The sequence below is a fragment of the Strongylocentrotus purpuratus genome, unplaced genomic scaffold, assembly GCF_000002235.5.
Source record: "Strongylocentrotus purpuratus isolate Spur 01 unplaced genomic scaffold, Spur_5.0 spur5_scaffold_21, whole genome shotgun sequence".
In the NCBI taxonomy this organism is placed as follows: domain Eukaryota; kingdom Metazoa; phylum Echinodermata; class Echinoidea; order Camarodonta; family Strongylocentrotidae; genus Strongylocentrotus; species Strongylocentrotus purpuratus.
In genome coordinates, this window is record NW_022145607.1 from 41,566,132 (window position 1) to 41,578,682 (window position 12,551).

General features: G+C 35.6%; 1 protein-coding gene across 3 annotated transcripts in view; it reads left to right on the forward strand.

Moving 5' to 3' along the window:
- LOC115928095 (unconventional myosin-VI-like) overlaps positions 1-12,551 on the forward strand; it is a 47,607-nt gene continuing 35,056 nt past the window's right edge. For 2 of the 3 annotated variants that reach the window (XM_030994835.1, XM_030994837.1), the window contains exons 1-4: positions 2-180; positions 4,144-4,322; positions 11,315-11,384; positions 11,918-11,991. In XM_030994835.1, coding sequence (XP_030850695.1) covers positions 4,206-4,322; positions 11,315-11,384; positions 11,918-11,991 — 261 coding nt within the window. In that variant the 5' untranslated portion in view covers positions 2-180; positions 4,144-4,205. Of the gene's footprint in view, positions 181-4,143; positions 4,323-11,314; positions 11,385-11,917; positions 11,992-12,551 lie in introns of all 3 variants that reach the window. The other variant, XM_030994836.1, reaches the window with a different exon arrangement.

Genomic DNA, 12,551 nt, shown 5'->3' on the forward strand with positions numbered 1-12,551 from the left:
CGGAACTCCCTCAATCTCGCTCCGTACGTTATACCGTGCATATTTCCACAAGGGAGTACAGCTGTTGAAGCCGGTAGAATTGCTACAAATCGTTCATGACAGTTTGATTGCGAGGACAAGTTCATGAGTCGTCACTTCCAATTACAGTTTCAGGCTGCTGAAATCAAAGTACATGTTGAGGTAAATGACAGACGAAAACTTTTTAGTTAATAACATGTCTTGAACAGGTGGTTGAATTTGACAGAAGTGAGTGCTGTGTGCGGAGCTATGCAGCGCTGACGTGTATCTACAGTAATGTACACAATGATGTAGACGCTAGATCTAGTACCATTTTCGAAATGTCACCAAATTTAATCCGAGCCATACCTCTTTTTGAAGTGCCTCAATGAAAATAATAATTAATTTAACTGTAATGAATAATTGTATTTCAATAGTCAGAATGCAAAATCACGCTACATGGACATGTAGCGTGTAGCCCTAATATAATAAAATGTAACTTGTCCTAGATCTACTACTCCAGTCTCCACATTACAAACAAATAATATGGCAACAAAAAAATCTACTAGCCTAGTAATGTAGATCTATGCGTTTGCATTCTGACTGTTGAAATACAATTATTCATACTAGAAAGAAATAATTCTTATTGAGGCACTTCCCAAAGATGTATCCATTAGATTTGGTGACATATAATAATAATAATAATAGCCTAATAGTCCACTCCAAATTTTATTAAACCGAAACGGAAATTCTTTTCAAATCCATTCATTCAGGCAAAGCTTGACCCAATTTACCACTTTCGTAATGACATTGTGAAAGTGGTAAATTGGGTCAAGCTTTGCCTGAATGAATGGATTTGAAAAGAATTTCCGTTTCGGTTTAATAAAATTTGGAGTGGACTATTAGGCTACTATTATTATTATTATTATTGTTATTTTGATGGACAGTTCAGCGAAGTTGTAATTTCACATATGTAGAATAGATAGGCTCTATCGAATCAAATTGACCAAACTAAGCTGATTGTAAATCCTGTTATAAGATGATGAGGTGGATCATCATCATCATTTTATTCTCCCTCCACTATTTCGAAGATCAGCGATCCCATGAGTGAAGCTAAAGAGTAACATCAAGGCAATTAAATGATTCGTTGAGAGTGTACATGTGACCAGGCATTTATCTTGCCTAACACATTATTTGATAATGATCAAATGCTAATGACTGGTCATTATTAGTAAAATCATGTTATAAAACATCATTTTATGAAACAAATAAAACATAATCTTATACAAATTAATTACACATCATTTTGTTCAGGCAGTAGTAAAATGACCCACACTATAGGTACCTTCAAAACAGTCCAAACACCCTCGGCTATCGCTTTGGGCGTGATGGGCTGTTCCAAAGGTACCTTATGTGGGTAACTCTTACTGATGCCCTCACTACAGTAACAGTGATCAGAGTTACATTGTACATTTATCAGGTTTTCTCAAGTAACTTTTGAATCAAATCAAAGTTCAAATCATTTACATGTTTGTATTTCCATTATGAAAACATACAAAAATTATTACAAATAATAATTTTCACCAATCTTTCATCCATCAATGCCTTTTGATACTGTCTGCTAGCTGTATTCACCTGTCTCTTGGCCTGTGCTTACCTTAAACAATGTGTCAAATTCATTGGGCTTGAAATCCCATAGCATATAGCAATATAGCAAGTGCAACTTTATTTCCAAGTGCTGATCAACTTCACTATGATCCATAGATCTGTCCATACCATCTTGAATATGATTTTCGTTTACTGATAGACGTACTACTTAAAATATCTTATGAATAGCATATCGTCGGTGGGGTGACAAAACCTTGTATCTCAAAAATCATGAATTTTCAGGAGAGCGAAAAAACTTTCCTGTCTCAACAAATTTAGTGCTGTGACACCGTCCTTTCTTTTTAAAACTGGAATATTTATACAATGTCATTGTTGAAATACAGTGAAATAATTGTTTTTATATTTGAAAGTGAGTTACAAGGTTTTTGCGTTTATCTACATTGAGATACAAGTTTTTAGTTTGTATTCAAATTGAGATACGAGTTCTTACTTTCAACTCTGAATAAGTTACGAGGATTTGGTTGAATAAGTTACAAGGATTTGAATACACCAACTTCGGTACTGTTAGGCCGTGTGTGAGTTACGAGGAAAAGGAATTACATATCTTATGTTACGAGGTTTTGTCAGTGCAGCTTCAAAGGGGGTTAAAGTTGCCAGGTTTAGTTTAAGGGTGTTTGTGTGGAATTTGTGAAAAAAACCGAGAAGGAGGCGTTCCATGGATTTATCAGGTGGTGTCGTAGGCCATAAGGTACAAAATTATGCAAAAAAATCAAAATCTCAAAAAATTGAGATACAAGGTTTTGTCACCCCACCAACGATATATAGATCTTCTAAAAAAAAAAGAAAAGATCCTCCTGAGTCATACATTTTAGTCAATGTTTGTGTCGTGTTGAAACAAATGGAAATGTTGTCTGGCACAACATGCACACTACATTAACATTACGCCAATTTAAGTGATTACAATTAGCCCTAATCAGTTTGAATGAATTTTAAAGATAAAGACCAGTTCTGGTCATGCGATTGCATTGTGAAAGAAACGTTGTGGAATCAATCAGAAAAGGTTGATCATCTACCTGTAGCATAAGTATTGGTGTGTACTGCAAGGTTCTGGAATCATCAAAATGATAAGAAATTTGGCCCAGTCTTGGTAAAGTTACAAGCACTGTATACAGAAAGATGTATATAGGACTACGCACACGTGCGTTATATCTATCAGGTCCAAATATATATAATAATTTACCAAATATATCAATTAGTAGGCGGTTTCTCAGCAAAATTTGTATGATCACGTATTCAAAACATACTCTTTCACATGATTGGTAATAAGAGCTGCCATTTCAGTTTTTGAGAGGGGGGTGTTTCCAAAACTGGTCTTTACCTTTAAGGTTTAGCAAGTCAATTTGAGACTTTGAACTTAGAAACAGAAGTGAGAAATCCATGTGTGTACACACATATTACATAAGAAGAGGATGCACGAATTGATATTTGATACATGATTAAATAAGAATCAACATATTCGGGAAACCCCTCTTCAGTGGTGACCAGCTATTCCATGAAATTTATAAGGAAATGTTGTACATGTATTTGGACTTACATTGTACCAGGAAGCTTCAAACTTATAGTCTTTAGCGCCTTTGCTAAGAATCCAAACCAATCCAATCCAAAAGATATTTGATATAGCGCCTTTTCCTTGCAGTTTCAAAGCGCTGCACACACGCTCCACAATGTTTGGGCCACTTAAAAACAAAAGTTAGACACTTCTCAGAGATTAGCAAAGTATATGTAGGCTGGTAATAAAGTAATTTCTAGCAGAATAGATGTGACTTGAGTAGTTTCTTGAACTGGTCAGCAGATGAGGCCATCTGCACAGCAGTACATGTAGGTAGCTGGTTCCACAGTTTTGCAGCAACCGATGGAAAAGATGAAGTTTTAGTGAAGCAACTGTTGGTTTTTGTGCTGGTGTCTCTTGCAGTGATAGGTCTCATGCCGTATCCTGCTGCTCATCAATTCAACTAACTTCCACTTTTCACTTTTCATTCTTTTTAATAAAGTACAGTCCACCATTGGGTGTATTTTCCTATTCGATGGGTAGAAAGAGATATGCCATATGTTTTTTCCATGACTGTTTTCGGTTCAGGAGTACAAAGTTATATTAACACCTGAACTCTGAAAGAGTGGTAAAAAGTTAATAGACCCTGAAGACCGTACTCTTCAATTAGTCTTAGTTCTACGACAACTGCTCCACGGTAATTTCCTACTCGAACCAAACTCTTAACTTAACCCTGGACTCAACACTATTCTTAGCTCTAATCCTAAACCTAAACTTAAACCCAATTACAACGCTAACCCTGATCCTGAACCTAAACCTAAACTTAAACTTAAACCTAAACCAAACTTAAATCTAAACCTTAACCTTAACTTACCTACATGTAACCTAAACTAATACCTAATTACTACCCTAACCCTAAATGTTGGATCGCCATTATTTTCATGTCAGTGATCCTTTTTTTTCTTTCTCTCCCTCTCTCTCTCTTGCAGATTTCTTGAACTGATCGTCGTCCTATAATTTGATCATCTGTGGAAGGTCGTAGAAAGCGGCCATGTTTGATGAGAATCGGAAGGTGTGGGTCCCTCATCTGGAGCATGGCTTCCAGCTGGGGAGGATCATTGACATCGGGGTCGATGGCATCACCGTCCAGCCGGTAGACTCAGGCAAGGTGAGTCACGTTCCATTTTAAAGGCATCGTTTAACAATGTTAAATCTGAGATGCACGGCCCTACGTGTTATCATTGTCTTTGATATGGTGTTATATTGAAGCCCTAACAAAATTGCGCTTTCAAAATGATTAAGAAGTGCCTCAAAAAAGGAAAAACCTTTGAGTGACCGGTTTTACCATACTCGTTTTCCCCAATAATCAGACAAGCGATAGGCTTGTAAAAGTCATGGGGTTCCTGACTGATCTAAAGGTTTATAATTATCATTGCAGCAAATCCAGGATTTTGTTTCAGAATCTGAGACAAAGTTACCCAATCCCTTTAAGGCATTTATTATCCTGTAACGGTATTCCGTAGATTATTTATCCTTTTTTTGTTTATATCAAAGTATGAATTTTCTTGTACCACAGTCACATTTAGTGGTCCTAAGTTTGTGAATTGTATTGATGAGTCTGAAATGAAGAGTTGCCCTTCTTTAAATAGTTGAGTTTTAAAAAGATATAAAAATGAATTTATTAAGTCTTACACCCCCTGATGGAATATTCATAACCAAATCTCAGTGTATAAGACGCACCCTTATTTTGGGGGCAAATTATTTTTATTTATTTATTTTTTTTTGCTGACTCTGCAGCAAGCCAGGTCCGTGCTAAAAAACCCACGAGGGGAAGGACTTTCATTTAACTGCGAGGTGCAGTTGAAGGCGCCGACTTGTGCTTGTGAACTTGTCACAAATATTAGAAACAATGTCATTTTTAGAAGATTGGGCAAGATCATTAATGTAAATTAAAAACAGTAGAGGACCTAGGATAGAACCTTGTGGTAGGCTGTGTGTAATAGAAGAAAAATTGGAGGAATTATTATTATACACCACATATTGAGATCTATAATAGACAGATTACTTTCAAACCAAGATGACAGACAGTTTGTTGCTGTACCTGTGTATAAGACGCATCCCGACTTTCAATTTTTTTTTTGCGGCAAAAAAGTGCGTCTTATACACAGAGATTTATGGTATATGTACTTTGCTTCTTCTTGTGTGTGCGTGTGTGGGTATGTGTGCGTTTGTCTAAGCTCTTTCGTATTCCTCTCCAAGTACATATTATGTACAGTATTATATGATATATTTCCAGGGACAAGATAGGCCTTTGTTTGTACCTCCATATTTTGATGAAATATTGTGTTTTTGTCCTTCTTTCTGTTGAAATTTTGTAATATACCTTTAATTGTTGTTGAATTTCTTTATACCTTTACTATATTGCTATGTTTATACACTGTAGGTAATTTTGTATGTTCTTATTGTCAATATAATAACATTCAATAAATTGAATTGAATTTGAAATGCTATGGACACTTTTGAAGTGATGTCACAAAGGATTTTTCAGGTGTGAAATTTGACTTGTACACATACCAATCACTTAAACATTTGATATTTGTAGTGGTAGAATATATACCAATCAACCGCAAACATCTTTACCTGGCAATATATGGGCTAATGGATAAGAAATAGGAAGGAAATAATTAAGTATGAAACATACAAAAAACTTGAAGGAAAAATTTGGAGATCGGTGCACTTTACCATTTGTTTTTTTCACTGTGAGATCAGGTTATTAAAGATTGATCCCAATTGGAATAAAAATCAACACTAAAAGTATCTGTTTCTGTCTCTGGAGGTAAAGCATTTAATACCATTGTGAGTCAGAACTCTTTGTCCAACACTCAAACTGTATAATGGAATTTGCCACCCACGAGAGTAACCGCCATAATTACATTGTCTGATGCATCATTGTGTACATACATGCATGTGGCTGCACATTTGTTTTATTAGAATAGAACATCATCTTCAATTCTGGACATTGAAGATCATGATGATGATAGGTGTTTAATGACATGCGGGAGGACTGATATTTTGACAAGCAGTCAAAGCAGATGAAGTCAAACAGCTTTTTTTGTCATTAGAGTTAGAGAGGCGTTTGTCAAGTCACTCCATATACTGTACATGTAGAAGCACACCTATAAATATGTGAGAAATTTCACGGTTTATATAGCACTTTTAACACATCAATCATGTCTTCAATTTCAAGCGCTTTACAGCTATATTATTATAAGCGTAAATGCTTGATGATGATTGTGGCCTCGGCCAAGTTAGCAAAATAAAAGAACAACCCATGCAAGGGACGCGATTAAAAATCCATCTATCAGTATCATTTGTATTATAAATTGGTGTGTTGTATTCAATGTTAAATAAGATATAACTGAAGTGATTAAAAGTGAGCATGGCTGAATTAATTTTGAGTGAAAATAACAAAATATAATTGGTGAAATATTTTGTGTTAAAGAGTGCATTTGTGCATAGTGCAAAACTTGAGCTTGGTGGAACAAAAACCACACAAAGTCCACCCTCATATTAAGTCATTTTTGGTAGGAGAAGAAAAATAAGAGGAACAGGTTCAAGAGAAAGTTTGAGCAAAATCTGATTAGAAATAAGAAATTTTTTTAAGTTGCGATCAGTCAAACACTACTTGGCAACTCTGACTTATCTTTCAAAGTTCCCTCCTATTTGCTCTGTACTAAAAATGTTCATGTTCATGTTTATGCTCATGTACATGTGCAGGGCTTGAAATTAGCGGTTGCCCGGGTGGCATTGACCAACTCAAACGCCACCGGGCAACCTAAAAGTCCTGTCTTGGCTGCCCGGCTGGCAACCAAAAAAAAAGCCCAAATTCCGATTACTGTAAATTTTGTGCAAAACCATTTTTCACTTGTTCAGTGGCACTGGGGGCATGTGCGCCCCCCCCCCCCCTGCCCCCACTGCAACCTCTTCACAGAAAATGGAGCTTCTGTTCTAACAGATCAGTCATTCTATGGCCAGTGCCACTGAACTGGCACAGTTGTGAAATGTCTACCTACCGGTGTTTTGTCTGTTGATAAAAGGGGTGTACAGTTCAGACCTGTAGAATGGTAGATAGTTGCATATGTTGGCCCTTTGTCATATCATTGGACTCTGTAGCTATTTGTATTACTCTCCAGACACAGCGTACACGTTTGCTTGAGTAAACACAATGCTTGCCAGGTACACTGTAGTATTCCGGCATTAGACACCCAACCACACTGTAATAAGTACAGTACCTACTTTTCCAAATGAATTAAACCGCTATCATTGTGAGTTGAATGATTTTGTGGCCGAACCAAAAAGAAAAAGACAAAGACAAAGAAGAAAAATACATAAAAACCCAATTTAGACAATTTAATTCAGACTGACTTGTAAATACAAGTACATGTTTTCAATATTCATTCATTGTACTCATTTCTGTTTCTTCTCTTTTCTGTGGGGGCCGAATGGGCCGGGTGATTTCAACCCCCCCCCCCCCCCCCCCCCAACCCACCTCACCATAGACAAAAAAAATCCTGGATCTGCCACTGACATAAATTATTATTTGAATTAACACTACTAGTTCATGTGTTCTGGTACATGCTGTCTTCTTTCCAAGATGAATTAATACTTCTAAGGTGTGTCCTCCCTACGGCGATACATGCCTTATAAGAATATTACAAATAAATGCATTTATGATTAAAATTCAAAGCACTCATCCAGGCATCAAGTGACTTTTCAAGGTTTGTGGTAAGATGCTGAAATGATTGAAGGTACATCTAGCTATGTTACCATGGTAACTAAGAATAATGCAATTCCATTCCTGCCTGTGTTGAGCAGCCAATATGCAGAGTTGGCTGTTAGGGCATTGGGGAGAAGTCAGTGTGCATAATAAGGGCAGCATATCAAATTAATCTGTCCCAAAATCATAGGGACATACTAGTATGTACATGTACATGTACAGTGCGTCCCAGAAAAAACAAAACCAAGAATTATTGATGTTTTATCATAATTTCATCACAATTCTGTTTGTCATTCCTTGCTCATTTTTCCTGATTGAGGTGTCATATGAAAGGGCACAAACTCACCTTTATATTTTTGTGATTTTCTCTTTGAAATTCAGATACCGTCCGCAAAATGACTTTTTGGTTTCCTCTCTTCAAATTCATTTTAATCACTCATGCGTGAAATATTCATCATGTACATTTGTAAGTTGCATCAAATGAAAGAAGAGGATCTTAGCTTTCTAAGTATGTGTCATTTATTAATTATAAATGTGACTAAGTTAAAGGTAATACAAAGTTTTGGTATTGGGTCATGAATTTGGTTCAAATGAACATATTGGAAGCATATACGATCCTTCAATATTCAGTGATCGTTGTCGCGGTCGAAATCGACTCTAAAGTTATGAAATTTTAAATAATAAACAATTTATGTTGAATAGCTCCCTCTCAAGGTCAAGATATTAATTAAGTTATAAAACAATGTTTATTGACTAAAATCGACCGATAAGCTATTCTCGTTCGGAAATAATATACCACAACTACATACTCTGAGATTTTCATGGTCGCAGCTACCATTATACGGCCGTAGGAGCTATTTGAAATATATCCAAATTTACCGGGAGCACCGGTAAATCTTTATAATCAATTTTTCTCGAAAGCAGAAATGTTTTAGGGGCTAAAATTTCTGGTGTTTTTAATTCATCCACAGGGGCATCCAAATATATCAAAATTGTAAAGAATCACTATCCACCCATTTTTCAAAATTTCCCAAAACTTTGTAATACCTTTAAGATAAATCATTGATAGTTCTTGGTTTCATTTTTTCTGGGATGCACTGTACATGTGTATGTGTACATGTACAATTTATCCTGTGAAAGGAGAAAAATAATGTTATAAGGTGATCCTGCTTTCAAGAAGATTTTCAGAATAGCCAGTGTTTTAAATATTGATAAGAATTATATTTACTGTGCATTTTGAGGTTTTTAAATTAAATCATTGATGTTGACAGCATCTTGGTGAAAATTGTAAAATAATGGAAATTGCTGTTACGGGTGGATAGGATAGGGCCACACAAGCATTTGTTGACAGAAATTTGGGTCCAGACTCCAAATTAATGTAGTTTTGGTCTTTTATGATATGATACGATATGATAGCAATATAATATCAGTACGTTCCAAGGGCTACAGGTGTACTGTATATCCTTTTTCAATTGAATTTTTTCTTTCATCCATAATTATGAAAATTAAGAATTGAGATACTAGGTCTACAATACATGTATGTACATGTATGTACAGTGTAGCTTACAAATCAATTTCACCTTTACCAATTTAAAGATGAAGTTGAGTTTGGTCATGTAATTGCATTGTGAAAGAAAAGTTGTGGAATCGATCAGAAAAGGTTGATCATCTAGAATATAAGTATTGGTGTGTACTGCAAGGTTCTGGAATCATCAAAATGATAAGAAATTTGGCCCAGTCTTTTATAGAGTTACAAGCACTGTACACAGAAAGATGTATATGGGACTACGCACACGTGCGCGACACATGCTTTTATCTCCCACACACCAATAGATTTAAACTAATTTACCAAATATATTAATTAGTATGCAGTTTCCTGGCAAAATTTTTATCATCATGTATTAGTCAAAACATATTATTTTACATGATTGGTAATAAGAGCTTCCATTTCATTTTTTGAAATTGGGGTGTTTCCAATACTGGTCTTTACCAGTAATATCAAACCTAAATTTAGTTCTTTTGGTTTTATCTGATTCTCAATACTCATCCTATAGTGGAGATGGATCTCTTACTGAAATCGCAAAGTCAATAATGGCGTACACAAACCTAATACATGACCGTGGATGCAACCACAGATTGGAGCATAATTAGAAAATTTGTGCATGGGCATTTCAAGAACAACACAATTTATCAAATATTGCTTGAAATATTGTTCCAAGAACATTTTCATTACCGTATGCTTTAAAGGGATTTCACAATATATCTCTAAGTTGGAATGGATAGATCTGCAATGTACATGTATATTTGGTGAATTTTAGATGTACATACTGTACATTATATGATCGGTAATTACATTTTGCCATCCATTTGCCTGTCTGTGGGTGAGCGATTGGAATTTAGAATCTAACAAATCTCTTCTGCCTTGCATACATGTACACTGTGCATACCGATAATGATTTTATTTTAACATGAAACCGACAAAAACAATCGGATCACAGACAGGATTGAAGAAATATGAGCTTTCAGATCAGTTTGACAAAGCCAGGGCTTTGCTTTATCTCTCTTGTCTCTGGCTTTAGATGAGAGTGACAAATTTGAGACAATCATACCAATTGGTATTCCCAACAAATATCATTGCTGTCATTGTTGTTGTTCTTGTTGCTGTTGTATTTCGTGTTATTATTATCTTTGTAATTACCGTAATTAACGTCTTATTAACCACACATTTTTGCCGCCTAAAAAAAATCAAAGTCAGGGGTGCGTCTTATACACAGTACACACACACACAAAAGAAAAATAAAAATAAAGTTTCGATTTATGTCCCTCCACCTGGCGCTATGCCTAGCAATGTCTCCCAGCTCAGTAATCAGTGTGTTGACTCTCCACTAGGAAACTAGACCAACACTCAAATTTGCCTGTCATCTTGGTTTGAAAGTAATCTTTGTGATAGATCTCAATATGTAGTTTATAATAATAATTCCTCCAATTTTTCTTCTATTACACGGCGTACCACAAGGTTCTATCCTAGGTCCTCTACTGTTTTTTTAATTTACATTAATGATCTTACACATTCAGCTGCACCTCGCAGATAAATGAAAGGCCTTCCCGTGTGAGTTTATTAACATGGACCTGGCTTGCTGCCGATAGAGTTTTTTTTTTTTTTAGGGTGAAAAAGAGGGGTGCGGTTAATACACGAGGGCGGTTTATACACCGTCAATTACGGTATTAGTATTTTTATGATATTTCCTATTCCGACTATCATCATTGCTTGTATGATTATTTATTATTATCATAGTATTATTTAAATTATTATGGTCATTGTTGTTGTTGTAATGATCATTATTACACAATCTTTCTCTCTTTTCCTCTGTCTGTCTATCCAGGCTGTGAGTGCATCATATGATAGGGTTTTTCCAGCAGAAGATGATGAAGCAAAAGTAGTGGATGATAATTGTAAGTTACAGCCCTTTTGATTTTGTGTTTGTTTGTTTTGTGTTTTTGTTTCTTTGTTTCTTTTTCTTTTTTAAAATAATGATTGATAGCAAGTCATTGTGATTTGTTCCTGGTTTAATCCAGCAATATGGGAGTGAAAAAGCGATAGAGAGATCAAAATTTATTGTCAAATGGAGAATTAGGGGGAACATGATCAAATTCGTCTTTATTCAACGTTGAAGTTATACAGATTGGATGATCTTTTAAATTCTAGACTGATGTGTGTGTGTTATTTAATGCATTTTTGTCACTCAGTTTCATCATGTCAAAATAAAATTATGCAAATGTTATGTTTATCTGTCTCTCTGTTTGTCTCTCTGTTTCTGTCTCTGTCTCTCTGTCTCTCTCTCTCTCTCTGTCTCTCTCTCTGTCTCTGTCTCTGTCTCTGTCTCTGTCTCTGTCTCTGTTTCTCTCTGTCTCTCTCTGTCTCTCTCTCATCTATCTACCCTCCTGCAACTTAATTTGACAGTCTCTTTCATCTTCTCTCTCTCCAGGCTCCTTGATGTATCTGAATGAGGCCACGTTACTCAACAACCTCCGGCTACGCTACAAGAAAAATTCCATCTACGTAAGTACAAAATTATCATCTTTCTTTTCATAAATTTTCAGAAGGGTGTTACAATGTTCATGTATCTCATGTAATCCAACACTGGATAGATGCCCTTCTGGCTCAAAACAGGCAAAATACAGTTTTGTTTATTCAGTTGACAACTAAATTCTCTTTATATTCCCATAGACTTTAAATCAGGAACCTTACGGTGCCCATGGGCAAAGCTTTTTTTAATGAAATACTATTAATTTGACTTCATGAAGAGACTTGTAGTGAGCTGTTGTGTGATACATTGATAGAATAAGAGTTAGAATGTGCTCATGCATTGCCTATCAGCATATTTTTAGTTGAATAGAAATATATGATTTTCTTAGCAAAGGAAAGCAGGATGTTGAATCATATTAAAAGCCCACATTGTGCTCCAAAATTGATTCAATTTACTTGGAATCTAGATTTTCATTTCCTTATGAACAGCATTATAAAGTCTTTTCTAAATAATAATGAGATGTGTAGTATGTGTTAGATGTAATATGTCTCTGCCAGAATTCAGGTTAATGAGATCGATCATGTTGGGGGCT